Here is a 22,595-nt window from a genome sequence, read left to right on the forward strand (position 1 = left end):
TGAAATTAATTCCCACCGTTGAAAAAGCATGAATATTATCCAAAGGGGAAAGGTTTTTAGTGGATTTCCATTCCCACCCGGGGTTAGTTCGTCTTCATTTCCCACCCCTGGCATAATAATCATTGTGGAGGGACAGGTGATGTGGAGGAACAACTTGGATGGTAATCACTGCCAGACCGCAGATTGAAAACTAGACTAAACCTGTCATATAAATTCAAGAGCAGTTTATTTTCCAAACAAAGTTAGCCATACCAACGCCGGGTTTCCCTCCACATTAAATTTCCTATCCTACCTCTGCAACACAAAGGGAGCTGAAAGCGAAAAAAGTTGGCTAAAATATCAAAACAGTTTTTTGGTAGGAAAGTGTGACCTCGCATAGACGAACGCCAACATGCTACGGTAGATCAGATCATAAAAAATAAGTTAGATGGACTGTAGAACAGATATATTTAGAATGTCGTTTTTTCCCGCGATCGATTAGAGACTATGATGGCATCGTTAGGGCTTAGAAGTAGGTTAGTTGATTGGTAGTGTAGCTTACTAACTTATGCATTTCTTAATAAATGTTTCTGAAATTTTCAAGTATTTCTAACTTCATGTTCAGCATGTTCTTGCTTCATAGGCAGACTGCCTTTTGCTAATACCAACGCCGAGTTTCCCTTTGCACTTCCTTTCCAATCCTTCCTTCGCAGCACAGAGGAAGCTGAAAGCGAAAAAAGCTGGCTAAAATATATTTTTTTATTTCCTTCCCACACGTTAATAAAATACATGAGGACAAATTTGAACAATTTCATAAAAAAAACGATCTCCTTCGACTTACATTTGAAAATTACCAATTTTTGCCTCCCACTGTAAATTAATAAATGGCATGGTGGAAAAAAATTGTAGAGCAAGTTTTTTCTCAGCCAATTTTTAAAATATGTGCACATAAAAAGAAGATAATTCCGTCAAGCTACTAATACCACGTCATTTTACACAGCTTCTACTGGTGGATCTAAATTAAGAGCATACGCAAACTGGCGACAACGAATTTTAAATGATTTTTTTCGAGAGAGCGGTCGACTTCGGCAGATAGGATAAGCGCCAAGTTAATCGAAACGGAAAAGGTGCAAAAGAGATATGGCCAAATTCACTTTTCTATCATCGTAATCAACATTATATTGATTTAAATTAGTCTCCTCAAAGTTCTTTAAATAAAAAATGACGCTTTTAATCTAATCGCGGTACACCGCACAAGGTACAATGAAATACTTCTTTCTTTGAATCCAGTCAAAATTTATTCACACAATTTTCACCTCAATTATGCACTTAACTTAAGGAAGAAAAAACGTTTATATAGCTGACAATCGGCTCTTTTCTGTAGGGACGACCCTTCAAGTGGGGTCTTACGAGGCATTCACTCCCTAACCTGCTTTACCTATTTAAAAGCCTGCCAAATAGGGGCGTGGAAGAAGCGACATCTTGATTAACCCATTATAACACAATGATGCTTCTATGGAACATCAAAAATTATACATTTTCAGCTCTATTCAGGAAAGATTTAAACTACGTTTTTTGTGCTGTAAAGTTTAATGGTGAAGTATTTAGTGAAAATTTTCATTTTTTTAAATGAGAAGTGAAGAAATTAAATTTCTCCCAAACGCAGCTCTAGGTTAGAAAGGGTTAAAGGCCCGCGGCCCTATGATGGATTGTGTTTGCAGAAAAAGTTAATTTGGGACGATTAGAGAAGGAATTTTGAGGAAGGATAACAGGTCCTAAAAGACAAAAATAATTTTGATCCACACCCATTTCTAGTAATGAAATGCCCCTAGCAAACTCACCGCATGTAAATCTATTGGAGATAAACTTCTCCAAATGGGTTACTATAAGATTAAAGGTTACGGTGACTCGAAAAAAGTGAGTCTCCTGGGGCCTAAAAGGCTCCAATTTGCGTTTTCTAGTGTCGTTCGTATACGTTTAAACGTATTTTTTTCAAAAAGAGCCAGCAACAATTCTACAACATACAGATAATACTATACATTCTATAACAGATACTACATATGAATATACAGTGTACGAATTGAAAATAGATCCGGTGTTACAGAAAGTATGATTTGTAGTACATTTTCCGTCAATTCTACGCGCTTAATCATCAAGGAAAGTGGAAAGACCAGTTGTGCGAAATCAATTAACTAATTCTATTATTTTAGAAGGACTGAACGCATTATAATTCATTTTCCAGTTTCTCCCAAATCACTTCTTGAGTACGATTTAAGTTAACGTATTGGCACACTTCTCGTTAAATTTCATTCGGTAACTTTCACAGGGGTAAAACAGGAATAGACATGCTTTGCCTGTCTAAATATATCCCCGTACATTATATGAGAGTAAAATTTTCATTATTTTCCACTGAATATTTCTTCATCGAAAAGTCAACTAGGAATATGAAGAATTAGGTGGATGTAAATAAAGTGAGGTTTTACTTTCAACATTAAACTGCGTTTTAATGTTGAAATTTAAACATTAATTGAGTTTTAAGTTTAACGTATTCGCTCACTTCTTGTATTTCATTTGGTAACTTTCACTGGAGCAAAACAACAACGGAATAACTTCTCCAGGTTAAATATATCCCATTTTAAATGATACAAAAGTAATTTTTCACTATTTTTCACTGAATAGTCTTCCTCAAAAAGTCGACTAAGGCCTGAAAAAATAGGTGGATGTAAGTAAAGTGAGGCTACAGTTTCGACATTGAACTCCTGAATCAATTGATACCACAGAATAAAACCCGTTTCCGAGGTAAGATTTGAGCCTCGCATTCTCCAGAGGTTTGCTATTATGTTTAGCTGGAGTCACATAATTGGCTTAGTTATGGGGATCAATCGAGAAAACTCTAATTATGAGCGTTAGCGCTAGTTAAAGCGTTAAAAGGCTGTACTACGTCACCATCGGAATCACTCAAAACATTAATGAACCGTTGGATCGAATCAGCAGCCAAACACAACTCTCCATTCAGATATTCATACCACTCAATCTCTTCCAATTAACGCCTTCATTTTCTCGTCCTTCATGTTATTTGCTCATAATTTCACGCGGTCATTCCCTCTGTCAGACACTAATACGAGTTCATGTCAACAGGTTGTTATCTCAAAGCTAGTCCTTTCAGCTAGTTTTTTTTTTAAAGAAATTTCACCAAACCTTCTCTCTCCACAGGTCCTCCTAAAACTTTCATTGAAAATTCTGATAGGTCAAGTTAACTTTCGAAATCTCATAAATCTTTCTAATTTATTTTGGTCTGCTCCCTGTGTGACTTGCGACGGTGGACTTTTATCTTACGGATTTTGGCATGAGTAAACTTGAAATTTCACTCGTACTAACTGCTTGTCTGATACAAATCTTAAGCTCAAATCTCACACTAGGCTATGGTTAATAACATATAAGCATATTGGTACGTAGGCTTCCGCGGTGATTAAATTGGTAATTGTTTTACGGGATTTGGACCGGAAGACGGAAGCTGAAATGCGCCCTAAACTGTCGTCCACCAAAATGAGTCAACGTAGCAATAACCCGAAAATCAATTTTTAATATAACCCTATAGTTAATAATATATATAACTAATATCGGCGGTGCTAATATTTTTATTGAACTATAGGTCATATAATTAAGGCCTAGAGTAGTTATCACATCCACAGACTTTAAGTACAAGTCTACTATACGCAATAGCAATTGAGGTGCTAGAACGCCACGCGGGGCCTAAATTTAAATGTTTAAACATTTAAACAATTTCCATACATGAGTTTCTTATAAATTTATTTTGTAATACTATGTATGCTATTCTAGATAGTATAGTAATAATAATTTGGGTCAATTCTCAGATATACTATCCGAGAGAAGTTTATTAAATATTTTTTTAAGATTTTAATATTATAATAATAGGGAAGGGAAATTAGTCATTTTTTACACATTTTGTGCCTTAGGTACTTAAAGGCTAACTTTAAAATAAACCATAAATCACGGCTCTTTGATGATTTCGTGGAGATATAGACTGGGCCCTTTTATGGAAAATGCGAAAACAATTCAAATGAGCGTAAAACACACATTTTTTTCGCAGCATGATCTCGGTGCATTTAGTTTCAGGTGAATAGAGTGATGTGATATACACTCATATAGAAATTTTCACCAAAATCTTAAGGCCTGTTTACACGATACATTAACACGTACGAGTTAATGTACGTTTGCGTGAATGATTTTGGTGGACCGGAACGGAACATGTGCGAATGCATGAACCAAATTAGAACAGGTTCTATTTTCTGTGTATGCATTCGCACAAGTTGGGTGGTTACACGGTGCATTTTGGCGTTCACTCTCGCGTTCATACATTTAGACATTAACCCGTACGTGTTAATGTACCGTGTAAACAGGCCTTTATACCCTATAGGACAAACGTGAGTAAATTTGAGGTGGAAAGACCCATATCAATGGATTATATCCAACGATTAATGTCTACGTTTTTTATGGCTATCTTTAGCATCCTACTGATAGAACACTTACTGGTTTTGTGCAAATGTAATCTCAAATTTCTTTTAAAATTCATAAATAACAATATAATCGCCAATTGTTCTTAAAATGTGATGAGGTACGAATAAAAAATTGCTAATAATACTAATATAAATTAATAAATAACGTGTTGGGGTGAGCAGTACTGTGTTAACTAATTGAAGTAAAGCAGGGTTTCTGAGATTATTTCAAACCGACACAACTTAAACTGGAAAACATGTATCATGTCTATGCTTGCTGCAATTAAAATTAATGAAAAGTTTGACGCCGTATGATCACAATGAAGACAGCAAAATATATCTCCAGGCCGAAGCCCCGAAACTTGTCCCCCTGGGTGGGAGTCGCATACGCTACCACAACCCCACATGACCCGTCTGCTTAAAGATCCGATATTTTGGAATTATATACGGCTTATGAAAAGTACCGCATGAAAATTAATTAATTACAGCCAAACTAAGGCCCATTCAATGGAACCACTACTAGTTCAGAGATGTGTTCACCATTCCGAAGGGCATAAAAATACGGCATTGAAAAAGGCGAAGTAAGGTACGTGGTCTCCCCCTGTAAGTTACGAAGGTGCTCGATCAACTCCAATATTTTTCTGCTCTTGCGATTAATCAGTCTTCGACGCAGTCAATTTGTATCATGCTCATAAATAGTTCCGACTTTTTCCTTAATTTAATTACACAATGTCGTAACTCTTCTCCATTTGCTTGAATAAGTTTTTGCTCTTATCACGGTACATGGTTCACTATTAAGTACTATATATATTTGGTACTTTATATATTTGGGGAATCGATGCGCTGCAAACTGTAAAAAAAATCAGCACTTAGTAGTGAACCATGTACCGTGAAAAGAGCAAAACCTTATCCCCAACCTAAATTTTTTGAAATGAGGAATTTTGCATAATATATCTTTCAAGGGTAATCCGGCTTCGAAAAAAAATGGAACTCACTCACCGCAAGGGTAAATTTTTATGACAAGTGCATGAATTTTCCCCAGCTTAGACGAACGCAAAAATCTTTCTTTAGAAGCAACGACTATAGCCATCGAATTTTCGCAAAGAGCGGTACCGTACCGTTCAATTAAACGATTTTCCATTGCATACTCAAAATATAGGCTACACCTTATCCAAGCAAATAGAGAAGAGTTACGACATTGTGCAATTAAAATAAGGAAAAAGTCGGAACTATTTATGAGCATGATACTAATTGACTGCGTCGAAGACTGATTAATCGCAAGAGCAGAAAAATATGGGAGTTGATCGAGCACCTTCGTAACTCAGTGTTTTCGGAACAGTTCTCCATGAATCCAAATGAATCAGTGATTTCTTCATGTCATTGTTTTAAGAATAAATATCTTCCGATAAATAAACATTCCATCGATTTACTTTACCTGTCGGAAAAATTTAAACGTTTGACAGTAACTCTTGGTTCTTGGTCAACTGAGAGACTAGTTACTAAGTGCTGGGGGGTAGGAACCTTTTAATCTTTTTTTTTCCGCACCTCTTCCTATCCTTTCCAAAACCTCTAGACGATTCCTGAACGGGAGGATTTCGTACAATACAACGAGGTTCTAAATTTTTTGAAATGAGGAATTTTGCATAATATATCTTTCAAGGGTAATCCGGCTTCGAAAAAAAAAATGGAACTCACTCACCGCAAGGGTAAATTTTTATGACAAGTGCATGAATTTTCCCCAGCTTAGACGAACGCAAATATCTTTCTTTAGAAGCAACGACTATAGCCATCGAATTTTCGCAAAGAGCGGTACCGTACCGTTCAATTAAACGATTTTCCATTGCATACTCAAAATATAGGCTATGTATGAATGTTAAAGGAAGTCTGTAGGCATAGTTTTTATTCTGCATTTCAGTTACGGATATAAAAATACTGAACTGAACTGTAACTCAGTATCATTTTTCGCAAAACTTTGGTGCTTCGAGATTGCTATCATCACCGAATCCTGTCCAATTGATTCACTTCTACGGCGGTAAATTTAATGTCGCTACCACAAATACTAATAGATATTATTATCAGGTAGAATCATTCATCGTAATTGTTAAATTTATCAAAGATGACCTCCAGCCAACCCTAGGCATAAATCCCCAAAACCTGACGTATATATCCCTCCACGCACAGTTGATTACCTCCCTTTCCTAAACTTTTAATGAGCATTTCTATAAACTATTGTTTCTATAGACTAATGTTTGTAGCTGGCCTCCTCTTCCTCCATTTTTCTTGGCATTTTTGATTATTTATAATACCACTCTTATCAAATACCCTTACCCACACAAGTTCTACCACCCCTCTCAAATTTCACTAGTGCTCAACCCCTGAATTAATATTAATTTTAAACGATGCGTAGCCAGCTTCCGTCCAGAGTTTCTTTCAGATTTTGAAGACCTAATTGAACGAATTTCCGTTAAACGAAATAAAAATAAAATAAAATGCGTATAAAAGCATGAATTTTTGTACAAATCTTTATAAAGGACAACCTTACTACATTGTTGACGCTGCTGCCCCTTGATCATTTCAGTCCTTACAGAAGATTGTGGGACGCTCAAGTAACGCGTAACTTATATAACATAACATTCGTCCATTTTCCCGCCGCTCTGGCGCAAACATCGTTCCAATGTATGCTGATCACCCAAGTAGAACTTTGAACTGTATCTTACATAAGGTCGAATCTCAATCCTATCTGATGATTGCCAGGATAGGTTCAAATCGGGAATTTTTAAGCGCTTCACAGCAAGATTGTTGCGCGGTATCTATTGGCATTCCAGCCACCAACAGACATTATCCTATTGCACTTAAAATCATGAGCTATTACTGCGAAGGAAAGTTTGTGAGTACTGTCCTTGGCTCTTTCATTCCGTATTTTCTAATCTTCGACGGAGGCGTCAATGAAGTAATTGCCCTCAAGCGACGTAATACGCATGCCTAACAATGAAGGCACGATGCCAACTGATCTTCCACGTGGTGGATTTTAAAACTAAAACACGCACCTAAATGATTAACTTGTTCCAGAACCAAACCGGTTGTACGGACACAGGGAAGACAAGTTTGAAGCTGTAGTAATTTCAACCTTGGGTCATAAAATCCGAATTTAATCCGGGAGTATGATAAACGAGACGTAACGATGCGCGTCTAACGATAAAAGCACAAATCCCACTTATCTTCCACGTGGTGGGATTTTAAACTACAGCACGTCCCTTATTATAGAACTCGCCTCAGAACCAAACCAGCCCTACGAACACTGGGAATTGAAGCTAAACAGTAGTGCGTTTATCATTGGGACATAAAATCCTAATTAATCTGGGAGTAGGATAAGCGAGACGTAATATGCTCGTCTAAACGATGGAGGCATCAATCCAACTAATCTTCCACGTGGTGGAATTTTGAACTACAGCACGTCTGGCTGTCTCCAGTGGGTTTCTAATACTTTCATTTCTGGTAACTTTTGTCATGCTTGTTTATAATTTTTCAGGTGTATAGTTGTGAAGGTAACCCGTAGAACTTGTCCCAAAGCTAAACCAGTAACACTAACACAGGGATTTTTAAGCTGAAGCTGTAGTAATTTCAACCGTGTGACACAAAATCCTAACTAACCTTGGAGCATAAGCGAGGCGCAATATCCGCGCTTAGCGATGAAGGCGCGAATCGACTAATTTTCCAAGAGGTGGAACATTGAACTACAGCACGTCCCTTATTGTAGAACTTGTTCCAGAATCAAACCAGTCCCAAGAACACTGAGAATGGAAGCTAAAGTAGTAGTAGTTGTAACCTTGTGACACCAAATCCTCATTAATCTGGGAGCATAAGCGAGGCGTAATATGCGCGCTTAGCGATGAAAGCGCGAATCGACTAATTTTCCAAGAGGTGGAACATTGAACTACAGCACGTCCCTTATTGTAGAACTTGTCCCAGAACCAAACCAGTCCCAAGAACACTGAGAATGGAAGCTAAAGCAGTAGTAATTGTAACCTTGGGACATGAAATCCTAATTAATCTGGGAGTATGATAAGCGAGATTTCCATCAACTACTTCATTGGGCGTCATGTGTTTGTTTACACTCCTCCCTCCAGCGCCTCCCCTCTGCTCTCTCCCCTCCGCTATCTCAGCGCCCTCGGCCGCCCCCACGGCCTCTGCACGCATTTCCCGTCAATCATTCGTCCTCGAACGTAGGGAGACGTCGGCCGCACCATGGTGCCACTTCTCGTGCTCCTGTTGGTCATCCAGCCCGCTGCCTCCTCCGACGCCCTGACCGTCCTCTTCCCGCCCGGGGCACAGCTCTCGGCCCACGGCGCCCTGGCCCTGTGGGGCGAACTTCGGCGAGGGCCCGAGTCCACGTTGCCCGCTAGGAGCTCAGCCGACTGCCTCAGGGATGGCGAGCGACCGTGTTGGACATCCGCGCCGGTGAGTGAGAGCCACCAATCAACGTCCCACTTTGACTCACTTAGTGTCGCTCGTGATACTGGCCGGGGCGTCCGGGAAGCAAAGCCACCGGCCACCAGTGCTCATTACAGTGTGCCCCTCACAAGACCCTTCGCCAGTGTGGAGTCGGCGGTGAAATTTTTTCGCAAGACCACGAACGACTGTGGGACGTTCAAATAGCAGGACACTGGGATGGAATAAATACCGCAAATATTCGAATACCAAACCTATTGCCGGTCCGCTTCGGTATCCCAAGATTAGATTTGCGAGCTCTTCATTCAATTCTCCATTAAGATAACCTTTTCACTCCTAATAATTTCTTCTCATCACGTACTTAATTATCCGTTCCATATTTTTTTATCCAAGATCTTCCATTTCCGTTCTTGCCATCCATTTTTACCTTGACGATTACCCTCATGAGGCTCTTATTCATCAATATTTGGCCGATTAAGTAGCAACATCTTACTCTTATACATTTCCGAAGGCTCCTATTCTCTCTCACTCTTCTCAAGACTACCTCATTGCTCGCTCGATTTGATTTTCATCATTCCTCATCGGTATAGATTTCGAATGCCTCAGCCCGTGATATCTCCGCAGCTGTCATTGTCTAACCCGCACTGTCATATACATACCATAGATGTTAGCTCTGGTGAAGTGTTATATGCATAAATTTCCTACTCTTTGTATATCCTTCTTTACGTGGAATTCTCTCTTTAACTGGCTGTTATACAGTTTATTTCTTTCATGCTTCATCTATACCTGCAGGGCTATTCTGTGAAAGATAGCGGCTGCACTATTATGACGAAGATGCTATTAAGGCGCAATATTACGCCCCCCCCCCCCCGATTCTCTATCTCCAAATAGCGGCCCCAAACGGAATTTGGCTGGCTTCATTCCGATTGCGAACCCCTACCAGGGCATTTTTAACGCGCGGATCGTCGCTCTCAATTTTTTCGATGGAGATGTTGAGATGGAAAAAAATTATCAGTCCGTTACTATGGTTACACATCGTGCACAAATTCACTTTAGGGAGAGGCGCTCCGCCTGGAAAGGATCGAATGCCTTTGAAGTCAGAAAAGAAGATTTGATAAGATTTTTTCGAGCGACTAAGGAATTAGGGAGATACTTGTACCAACAATTGGAACTGACATTGCCGAGGAGAGTTCGAAGTGGCTTAAAAATACACCCCCAATTAGAAGGTTATATGAGATTGTCTACATCGCTAACAACATATGAAGCAGCATATTTCTACAAACGGAAAGCATTTATTATTTTTTTCGTAGTTATACCTGATTCTTACCTCTTTATTCCTCGTGGTTACCCCACCAGCACAAATACGAGCGTTCCCCTTTCTCGCCTTCCCACGGCGGTCATTCCTTTCCTAAATACTATTACGTTACATCTACATAATACCCCGCAAGCCGCCTAAAAGGCGTGTGGCAGGGGGTGTTAGGACACCAGCCGTTTACAGCTAAAAAAGAATGAAGTGCTCTAACGAGGTTGGGACTAGCGTTTATTAAAGCCCTCTATGGTTCGCGGGAAAAACGAATTCCCATATCTATCCGTTCGGCAAAACATATCTCTTAATTTATCACTTCTATCGGACCTGGAAATATAGTGTGGCTCTAATATAATGATCTCTGTGTCGCTCTTAAAGATATCCAGTCTCAATTGTTCAAGCAATCTAAGCCTAGCGCGCAGCCTCCGAGTCTCCAACGGCTCCCAGCCTAATTCGCTGAACATCTGGGTAACACTGTCTGTACGCCCGTAGTAGTTTTTGACGAAACGCGCAGCCTTCCTTTGTCAATTATATTGAACATAATTCATCATATTCAACATACGGATTAGGGATCGAACCTTGCTATTATTTTCCCATACATAGTTAATTATTGCATGCATTGGCGGATTTAGGGGAGCACGGGGGCACGCTCCCCTCCCCAGGCGCTTAAAAAATGGACGAGATTTTTTATACAAATATTCATAAATGTTACATTTCAATATAAAAGTTATAAATATTTACATATTAACAATTTTTATAATAAAATTAAGAGTATCTTTCGAAGACTAATGGTTGTATGCAGTTTTTTATCTCAAATATGAGAAGATCGTGTACCAGTCAGACCCTGGTGCCCTCCCAGAAAAATCCTGGATCAGACCTTGATTGCATGAGTACGCATTCGTATTTAACCATTAATTCCGCGGTGAAATCAATGCCGTTGTCAATGTATTATGACTAACCTTTCCATTATGTAACCTCTACTCGTATTCACCGCTTTAAATATATCTTCATGTTCGATAAGTTTCATCATAAACATTGTATGAGTTTGATCTAAAACCCCATACAGTTGTAAGTCCTTACTGTAAGACTCTTGAGTTTGATTTTCGTCGCTTGCAATGCCCGGAACTGTTTTCGATCGTCAATTTGCATCTTGCTCTCTGACCTCTTGGATCAGCAGGTAATATCATAAAATCTAAAATTGGCTTTCGCTGTCCGCTTTGTAGTGATGAAAGAATTTAAAAATATATTTTAGTAATTCTTATTATCTAATGATTGCATATTTATAAGTAACTTTCTGAATTACCCGACCTGTATCATTTACCCTACGATAATTTTCAAACTGACGGCAGATTTCACAAGGGCGATATATTACGCCATCAAAATCAGTGAAACATAACGCGGTGCAATATGCAGAATCAAAAACGATGATTTTTGATAATGGGAAATAGCGGCGGCGCAACATTGTGCCCTCAAGATACAGAATAGCCCTGCTGGTTATTCTGCTTCCCAAAAAACAGAATTCATTCATCTCTTCCACTTTTTTCCCCCTTGGATAGCCCATCGGTTCATTATTGCTGAATCCATATATTCCAGGCACAAATCCTTTTGACAGAAATTAGGGATGAGCAAATTTCGTGTTTATTTTTTGAGAATTACATTTGATGCTTCGACTTTTTTACTGCACGCGCTGTTTTGGAATTCATGGTTCTCATTATTTTGAAAAAAACTTAAACCGAGAATCAAAACGCGGTCCCAATGCTTGGGGAGACGGCGCGCCGTAGACCGCCTCAATATTCAAGTCACTTGACTCCCGAGCCAATATACTGGGGTTCGTGATGCTGGGTACTGCTTTACGCGGCCGGTTTGAAATAAAACGCGTTGGTCGTTGGGATTCTGTAGCTTTCGGCCGGTTAGCTCCGCCTTCCCAATTATCATCTTCTTGATTATTCTTCTCTGAGCATATCTTTTCACGCATACATACTTCTTGTCTTTTACATCTTTAATAATATATTCCATGTATTTTACCCAAGACTTACCTTTTACGGCCTTATCCACTTTTCCTACTAATATTGTCTCCATCAGACCTAATGATCAACGAAGATATCGTATTACCCACAAATTTTATTAGCAGCGTAATACATATGTCTTAACTGTTACAAAATCACCATTAGGTACTAACAAAAAGTACAGGTACTAACAAAAAATACAGGTACTAACAAAAATACTACCTGAATATGATTGTATAACAATTGAAACACGTGTAGTGCTCAGTAAATAAAATTTGTGGGCAATACGATATCTTCACTGATCATAAGATATGTTGTTCCACGAAATCTCTCCCAAAAAAGTCGACTTTTTTTCCATCAGACCTTCTTTCTTATGATATGATTGATTAATCTGCTCTGAATTGTCGTTACTGTTTTCATCAAACGTCCCTTCTCTCCAACTCTCCTTCGCAATTCCTCATTACTAACTCGGCCCTATCAATATCTTCCAACAGACTTGGGACTAGATTGGAGCAGGGGAGGCACGTGCCCCGGGCAGATATCAGGGGGTGGCAACATTTGATAAAAAATTTTTATTAAAAATAGGGATTTATTTTTTTTCGAAATTACAATGATACAATCGATATTGTTTGATTTTATTTGATTTTGTTGCATATTTTTATCAATTTCTATTACCTTGCCGCTGTATACCATTTATTTTCAATTAGTCAAAACAGGTAGAAGAATTTACTCATATTTATATTCGTCATGTTTGATTATAAAATAGTGTATTCATTTAATTTTCATCAACAAGTGTTTTTCACGGATAAAACTTCTTATTAGCGTACATCGGGCGTGTGATTTTAACCCACGCATCTCAAAAAATAGCTTACGGAGGTATTTACTAGTACTTTTTTTTGTCAGTGGTGGAGGAAGGGGAAAGGGGATCAAGGGATGGGGGCGGAAAACTTATCTTTGCCCTCCCTGACAAAACTCCTAATTCCGGCCATGTCTTCAAATAAATATTCCCGGCGCTCTTATGCTTAATTATTCGACGCTTTCGTCGGTAATCAAAGTGATTAAGAAGCTGAATGTTTGACAAGAAATCATGATTTGAAACGGATGGTTCTAAGGCAACTCCCAAACATTATAGTATTTGAGTGTAATAATAATATACGTTTTTCACATTGGTTCACTAATTTTTTTTGTTGGGTTCGCTAATATATTGAATGTGGAGTACCTGTTACCAAGAGGACTCCATAGAGGAAGCCCAATTCTATCCTAATTAAGGAATACTTCAGTTCGCCACTTCGGTCGCATTTTAATTGGTTTTCAAAAAAGTCCGCGGCGCGATGATGAGTGCAATGTTATCCTATTTTTAAAATATTTCGAATACAATATTTCTAATTGCGAGGAATAGCATTGAGATTTTATGAATTTGATAGATCACATCCTCATGTACATTAATTTCTGTTAACACCCCTAATTATACCTCATTACCTATCATGCGCGTTCAGGAGTCTTGACACTGTCCACATGACAAACACAAGAGGGAATCATAATCTTGTTGTACCTCATCACCGAACTGTCATTTACAACGAATCATTTACCGTTACTGCATGTAAGGAATGGAATAATCTTAGCCTTTCAACTAGGAACTCATCATCATTGGCATCTTTTAAGAGGAGGCTACACAAAGCACTTTTCACTTCACAACTAGCTGGTTAATATACATAACACTGAGCGGCGCCTACGGCCAAGTGATATGTATCACTGAATGAACTTTTATGAATTTATTATATCACATCATCATGTATATAAATTTCTATTAAAACCCTAAATTATACCTTATTTCCCCGTGAAACTCGGATCAATTCGTCCGTCAGCGACGCGAGTGGCGACTTTTATAAACCCATTTAAATGTGCGGAGGGTGACAACACATTTAGAGGCCGACTGAAGGATCCTCTTTTGTGAGGTGAGCAATTCTTTCCCTTAGTAAAATGTCCTTCCTGCTAGAGAAAATGAAACGGATCTCTAATGACGTCACCGACTTCTAAAAACTGGGCGGTAACTTTCGCATTTCATTTTAAACTTAAAGAGAACGGCTGAGCGGCGAAGATTTTCTTCGTCGGGACTTGACTTTCCCTTTCATATGAGAACGGAGATTTCTTTGGAGTGACGTCACCGACTTCTAAAAATGGGCGGTAACTTTTGCGTAAGTTGTTGATGTTGAAAAACCCGTTATAAAGGCCGCAAAGTGCTGTTTACGGGGAAATGGGAAATAAATAATTACATTTTATTTCAAACTTAAAGAGAATGGCTGAGCGGTGAAGATTTTCTTCGTCGGGACTTGACTTTCCGTTTCATCTGAGAACGGAGATTTCTTTGGCGTGCGATGAAGTTTTTCATTTTCGGTCGCCAACTTCGGTTCGAAACTATTGCCTTCGCTACAGCAACTGACGCGGTAGAGACCGAAAATGAAGAACTTCCCTTTCATTGCCTGATTTTTTTAATGAATTGCGAAATCGGGTCTCAGTGAAGGTGCCCATAACCTTCTCTCATAGAGGACCAAGTTCGGGTCGTTATATCGATCTCATTGAATCTAGATCACTACCTTAGTCATGAATACTTATTACTTAAGTTCAATTTATTTGATTTTGTAGCACATTTTATGAATTTTATTACACTGTCACTGTATACCAAATCACTTTCAACTAGTTACAATATAAACAAATTATTAGTATCCGTCATGTATAAGTATATTGTAGTGTATAAAAATAATTTTTACTAACAACTCATGTCCATTCAATCTATGTGTACACATAATTCAGGATTTTTAGCTACATTTATTTGTTTTTTCTACGATGCTTTATTCATTTGTTGTCTATCTAAATGTATTATTTTGATTGTACAGCCATCAACGTCTAAAGGACTCAGAATTCCACGATAATAAATGTTATTGTTAAGTTCGATAGCCCTTAAGTTCAACGTCGTATGCGACGATACTGTGCGGATCATTTCTGTGGACAAAAACGTTTGAAACCTAGAGCTGGGGGCGTGTGCCGAAGAACAAATAAACGGATTCGCGAAGCCAAGAAAAACGAAACTGAGTCCACATTTTAGCGCTATTACTCCGCCCAAGTTTCGGCTCAGGGTATGAATTTCAAGTTCCAATGCCATTGAGATGAAATCTGGGTCGTACAAATAAATTTTAAATTCAGTAGCACTGTTTCCTTTTTCCCTTGGGCTTTCTAGGGAGAAAATTCCGCCACGCAAACCCTGAAACAGTCTCCTTCACCCGATAAGATCGGAAGCGAGATGCGTAGTCTACATAAGAATAGAGGAGGAAGCAATATGGATCACGGTCAGGAAGAAAAATCCATATGGATAGGTCACTCTTCAGACGTAACAAATTCGTAAGGAGCATAATGGGAGAGAAAAATAGAATAGAAAGCCCACGTGGAAGACCAACAGACAAATATATAGGCCAGGTCAACAGAGACACGGCAAAATAGCCACAACAAAGTGACGAAACTAGCAGTTTAGAGGGTAAAATGGAGATTTACACTCAACCAAACTGGATATTGAATAACCCAGAATGGCAATGTCTAATTTTTTAACAGATTAAGAGTCAAATTTTGTCTGTCCAGTGTAGATAATACAAAATAGTTTCCCTTCCATTCAACAGCGTAAACCATTATACCTGACTTGAACGCGAGATATTACGCGACTTTTTCACGATTTAAGTTTGGAGCAGATAGAAACTCGGAAGCTTAGTTTGCTCGAGATATAAACGCCAGACATCTTTCAGAGCGACACAGAGAATGTCATCCTAGAACCTCACAATCCTTTTAGGTCCGACAGACACGATGAAGTAATAGAGAGATTTTGCCGAACGGAGAGGTATATGATTCCGCTTTTCCCCCGAACAATAAAGGTCTATAATGAATGACCTTATCTTCTTTTCTCCTATTTTTTTTGTTAACAACTGTTGTCCTAACATCCCCCGCCCCTCGCCTATTGAGTCAACTTGTGGGGTAGTACGTATAGATGTACCGAACGCTACTGTTCTTGTAATGTTTCAGAGTTAAAGTGTCCTTTCCGTTTATTATCCAATTGCATTCTTGGGGATCGGGTAGCAGCGGTGAGTCACGCATTGGCTCACCATCCTCAGAGTTTATACCCAGTAGTACACTCATGAGTTCATACCCAGGGTATGTAGCAAAGGGAGAATGAGCTTGGGTGCTGAGGAAATCACATCACTATATATCATAGCATATCTACATCCGTCGATAAAGATCGCTTTTTCGTAGGCACCTTTCATTAAAAGCCAAGGTTTATCTCCGCCATTCCTCTACTCCAAAACTCATTCTCCTATTGAACTACGTGACCACGATATCAAAAAAATGTTTTCGTTTGTGTCCACAGGCGCCGACTCCATGGGGCCTGAGGGGGCCCGAGCCCCCTCAAAAATTCGTTATGGATGTGAGAAAAAAAAGTGTCAGGCTTGTCGATTTTCCTCGGAGTGTCCAGATGTCGAGATTGAAGTTACCAGGGTCCTAATGTTGATCATATGACTCTTCTAAAATGCTTAAAAAACTTAAAACTCACTACTTATAAAATTTCCCGGGGCAAGATCCCCGGTTTGGCCCCCCCAATATTTTTTGTAAGTCGGCACCCCTGTTTGTGTCTCCGAATTCTTGGCCATCATATTTATAGTTTTCTTCCTCTTATGTTTCCACACATATATTATTCACATAAGATATAATGTGCGATCCTGTAAGTCCCATCGGTGGCTATAAATTACCCGCACGCCCGGATAGTATTAGATCCTTAACTGCCTAGGTCTAATCATCCACAGCAGTGATATCGTCGATAATTTTCCCAGCGTTACTTAGATTTTGAATGAAAGGAACAATTTTTTCATTTCAATCTCAATGAATTCGTGCAAGAACTTACAGCTTCGTACATCGGAGCTCACTTAACCTTGGATCACAAAACCTTCGTAATTCTTACGACGCGCCAAATGAAAATTCCAAAGTTTTGGAAAAGGCATTTTTTGATAAAAATGACGCATTTTATGGTATTTTAAATACTATTCCCAGGAATCCTACACCATAATTTTTGTCATAAATTACAGTAAAAAGACTCATCTAAAATGTTTACTATGAAATACATTACTTAAACTTTAAAATATACATTACCAATGATAAAACTTCAAGTTACTTGGTTGAAAGCACAAAAATAACCTCATTGTAAGGCAAAATAATAGCGTCGTCAAAATGAAGAAGTAGTGACCACGTGACTCTGAGTCAGGTTTAGCAATAAAGGGTCAACTACTACCAAAATCAGCAACAGACTTTGCTTAAAACATATTTTTATGATTTTAAGTAAAAAAAAACGGTGACGCAAAGCCGTTCCCACACGTTAGCGCTCCCCCTCACGATTGGCCCTGAGTCAAACAAGCCTCATCCTGAAGTAAAATGTCCTGAGTATTCGAACCCAAGACACCATAGCCCATTAGTCAGTCCATACTCGGTCGGACGGCTGCCAATCTGACAGCCAACGCTCGTTTAAAACTAGTTTTGCTTCGTCTTGCATAGATCGTAAATCTTGAGGAAAAAAATAAGAAACGCTTCAGTGAGATGTAGGAAGGGCGGTGACCTTGACACACTGCGTGAGATAATTCTCGCTACAAAAGTGAGTCGTGAATTAACTCTCTCTTTGCCAATGGAATCACCAACGACAGAGATATTGCTCGTCATGGAATCGGGTTGGTGTAAAGGTTAGGGAATTGAGTTCACCAAAATGTTTTTATTCGCGATTGTGATAGCTATTCAAAAGAAATACTCGCATTTTTTCCAGTTTTCGACCGATCTCCTGCTTCTCAAGCTATTCGTGACGAAATATCCACGACCTCAACCCTTTTATATGTTGATGACGTCACGAGATTATGAAGAGCGTTCACCCGCTTACCGGCAACTCCTCGACCTAGTGCATGGCCCTCCCGTGGTTGACTATTGTTTGCACCCAGGTGAGCAATTCCTTCCGTTGGTGAAAGGTTCTGCCTATTAAAGTAAATGAACCGGATATCTAATGACGTCACCAACTTCTGTAAAGTGGGCGGTAAATTTCGCATTTTATTTCAATTGTCGTCCTGACTTAGCTTTTCCTTCCATCTACCAAAATTCTTTTAATGAACCTTTCTATTAGTGAGGTGGTATGGTGTTTGGAGGAGGCTACCGACGTCTGAGGTCATATACGTCATGACAGAAGATTATGGAAGGAAGGGTGGTGAGAAACCCGGCGTCGTCATTAGCCTGTCCTTAACGAAAGGCACCAAGGGGACAACGCCTTAACGTCCCATCCGACGGACGCAGGATTGCGCTTGAAATGTTATCCACGCATTATTCATGCAGGGATCGGGTAGGCCGAAAATTCTATTTCACCACCGGGGTTCGAACATAAGGCCACGGGGTAGGAAGCAAATACTAGTCACCACAACAACCATATACCCCTATTTTAATGAATAGGGTTGTTCACCAATTTTTTTTACTGTCTAAAATGAAAGTACACACCGAGGGGATACCGGCGACAGTTTCAGCGCTTTTCTAATAAAAAATTTAATCCTAAAAAGGCTAGGCGAAAAGTGTGGAATCCGAGGGCCGGCTCAAACGCTCCGAAAGCGCACGAAGGTTGCCGAAGGCATGCTGACGTCACACACAGCGAACTTCTCGCGGATGCCGTCAACCCGGTCGAAAAACCTGTGATCCTGCGTCAGAGAAGAAACAACGAGGGTGAAAATGGAGGAAATTAGGAAGAAGGCGTATATATATAGCGGCGCTTTCTACCGCTTTGTAATTCTACCACAATAAGAAATCCGGGAAAACGTTTTATAACTGTGCCTCTTAATTCTCGTGTGCGAAGGAAATGGTTAACTGCAGCAATGCGAGATGACCAAAAATATCAACGGCAAGACATCTTATTATTGCTGTGAAGATTATTTTAATGTTAGTGTTAAATTTATACTAAAAGTTAATAAACATCACAACGTCAGTTTACGTGATATTGTTTTACTTGCGGTCTTCCCAAATAAGTCGAACGGACGAAAAAAATTTTAATTTAAGTTATTTGAATGGAAATAATTTACGAAAGATTAAGAACAATGTTTATGCTACTATTCAATGATCACCGAAGTTAATTGATGCTAACATAGTCTTAGATTTTTAATACACCAAAGATTGACACACAGTAACCAAACATAATGTTTATTGATGAAATATTCTCGAGCACATTCTCAGCCGAGAGTTTTGGAGTTGGTGAAAACAGTAATATAACTGACTTAATAATGAAGCTACCCCTAGAGATACTTAGGAATACCTAATAATCCAATGTACGCGATTGATTTGCCCTCTGGAATATTTAAGATTGCCCCTAGAGACATTTTCATCACCATCATCAAAATTCAATTAAATGACAGCTTGGAGAGATTAGGAGACCAATTACAAATCAGTAAGACAAGAGTTTTTCTACTATCCACGCAACTTTACCTCTTATTTCACATTGCTTAAAAAATTTAATATTCTTTCCGAAGCATAACAAACTTGATCTACCTTTGTCTTTTCAAGCCAATTACAGCAATGTACAGTATATAATTGAATGTTTTGAAATTCAAATTCGAAAACCCTCTGATCCAATATATCAAGCTTTGACATGGAGTGAGTATAAAAAATGTGATGCCATCAAGTATTTAGTACCTTGTGAACCAAATGAATTTGTAAATTTTGTTTCCCCTGGGTATGGCGGAAGAATAAGTGTCAAAAATTATTTTTCCTGTGGTTTCTTCTGATTTTTTGCTCAGGACAAACTCTTCCTTTCATAGTGTATATATTATTCTCTTTTAAGTTAGAAGTTACAAACTGCTGAATCGCCGTATTCTTTTCTGGCAGCGCTGAGATAGTTTTCAACCCTTATTAGGCCCATAATAATAGACCCGTAGCGCACCCCGATTTTGGACGGCCGGCAACATTCCAATAGTGAACAATGGAAGGGCATGGGAGCTTGCACACTGACCGACCGCGCACCGGCAATGGTAACAAGTCTGTTAGCTACCGGCCAATGCCACTGCGGATCCCCTGCGCCAGCTCAACAAGCAAACAACTTATCTTTTGACCTGTGAAAATCCGGCGTGTGTGCAAGTAGTGCTTCACCGGTAAAATATCGGCCGGTATTTTACCGGCCGTCCAAAATCGGTGCGTGTGCAAGGGGCCTTACAGTAACATTCACAAGAATAAATATTGACAATAATTCGCCATTCCATATCATGATTCAGACGAATCTGCGACGAACAAAAGTGATTATTTTATGATAATAGTTTCCTTATGTCACCTAAGTTTTTATAGGCTATAAATTATCAAAAGCCTTTAAAACTAAAAAACGAGCATTGCGTGACAGGGATTTGTGATATAATATGAAATGTACCCCTCGAGAACCATTTCAGCGTTTACTAGGGGATAATTCGAATAATAATGGAAGCCAGGGCTGAGTAAATCGTAACAAAATTAAATATTTGATGGAAAATATACTCTTAAGTACGATTAACATATTTAACAGTGCTATAATAATTAATATGCATTGACTCCTAACTTGCCTGCTTGACTCCTTGAATTTCCGGAGCGCTAAAAATGTCATTACTGCGTATTTAGATTTTTTTCTTGTCTTGACCTCTTCTTATTCATGATAAAAAATGAGCATCAGAGCACTCATTTTAGGTGGGGTAGTAGAATTAGCCCTCACAAAGCCACAATCCGAAGGCATTTCTCACCACGGCATCCACAAATTCAAGCACGGCACGGATAACGGCGTTCACCGAAAGCGTGCAGTCAGCGAAGTAGCTGTGTGTGACGTCACAGCCATTCGAGCCTGACTTCCCGCCGAAACTGGCCGTTTCAAAGACGCACAAATTTCAACGGAGCACCAAAGAAAATGTAATGCACCTATTGCAGAAATTTTTTCACCAATGTGAATTGTTAGCCAAAACTCACCGTTAGCATCTACTTAAATGGGTAATTTCGTTTGAGGTTAACACCCCTATTGCGATAACAGGTCTCAGTGAATGAATCCATTACGTTCTCACTTAGAGGGCCAAGTTTGGGTCACGATATTGCTCTTATCGAATCCCAATCACAACTCTAGTCATATATATTTGCAACTTTAGTTCAGATTCCTGCATATAGTAAGATACTATTCAATGGGGATCATTTCTCCCAGCGATAGTTTTCTCCGCACCAACACATTTAGCCAACTCATTTTCCAGTGCCAGGACCTGATATATCGGCTTTGACTTATCAAGCATAGCTTCAAGCTAACACACCGGCTCCATAAAACTGGCGAGAATCGCTTATCACCTAGAATATTTTATGAGTTTTTCGATAGACAAAAAGAATACCACCTAAAAACGGCAGACTGGAATTGTAAGGCTTAGCTATTGAATGAGATTTGAAGTTATTAACCCTTTCTAACCCAGAGCTGTTTCTGGAGGAAATCAAATTTCAAGATTTTTCATTTTGAAAACTTGAAAATTCTGCGCTCAATTATAATTATCGTGGCAGCTATATATTTCGTCTTTAAAATTTACACCACAAAATAATGCATAGTTAAGATATTTCCTCAATATGCCAGAAAATTAATATATTTTCGATGTTGCTTAGAAGCAGCAGTGGGTTATAATGGGTTAACGCCGTTGTCAGTTTTTTTTTGTTTTTTTTAAGTAAATGAAAGGTCGTAGCACTTTTCCACAAGAATTTTTAATGCGTACAACGCGTTTCGGCTCACTGAGCCATCATCTGGTACAAGACGCTTGAACACATGTGAAGATCCCTTTTATACACTTGAGAAAGGAGAGTATTGGAGAAGGAGAGGATTTGACATGTTTGAGGATGGGGGGGGGGTGGGAACGGGTGTACAGAGTATAGACAATGGGGAAAGATACTACTACGGGATGTGGAAAACCCACGTTGGACCGCACGTCCACATCCCGTAGTTGTATCTTTCCCCATTGTCTATACTCTGTACACCCGTTCCCACCCCCCCCCCCATCCTCAAAGATGTCAAATCCTCTCCTTCTCCAATACTCTCCTCTTTAGGGTATAAAAGGAATCTTCACATGTGTTCAAGCGTCTTGTACCAGATGATGGCTCAGTGAGCCGAAACGCGTTGTACGCATTAAAAATTCTTGTGGAAAAGTGCTACGACCTTTCATTTACTTAAATATGTCTAACTTCCACCAATTGAAGCCTGAATCTGTTGAACTTAGCCGTTGTCAGTATTGCATTTATAATTAACAAAGGATTTCTGAA

General features: G+C 39.2%; 1 protein-coding gene across 1 annotated transcript in view; it reads left to right on the forward strand.

Moving 5' to 3' along the window:
* Positions 1-8,714: 8,714 nt before the first annotated feature.
* The window catches only part of LOC124170876 (metal cation symporter ZIP14-like), a 63,926-nt gene continuing 50,045 nt past the window's right edge, over positions 8,715-22,595 (forward strand). The window contains exon 1 of the mRNA XM_046549893.1: positions 8,715-8,954. Coding sequence (XP_046405849.1) covers positions 8,742-8,954 — 213 coding nt within the window. The 5' untranslated portion in view covers positions 8,715-8,741. The remainder of the gene's footprint in view (positions 8,955-22,595) is intronic.

The sequence above is a fragment of the Ischnura elegans genome, chromosome X, assembly GCF_921293095.1.
Source record: "Ischnura elegans chromosome X, ioIscEleg1.1, whole genome shotgun sequence".
In the NCBI taxonomy this organism is placed as follows: domain Eukaryota; kingdom Metazoa; phylum Arthropoda; class Insecta; order Odonata; family Coenagrionidae; genus Ischnura; species Ischnura elegans.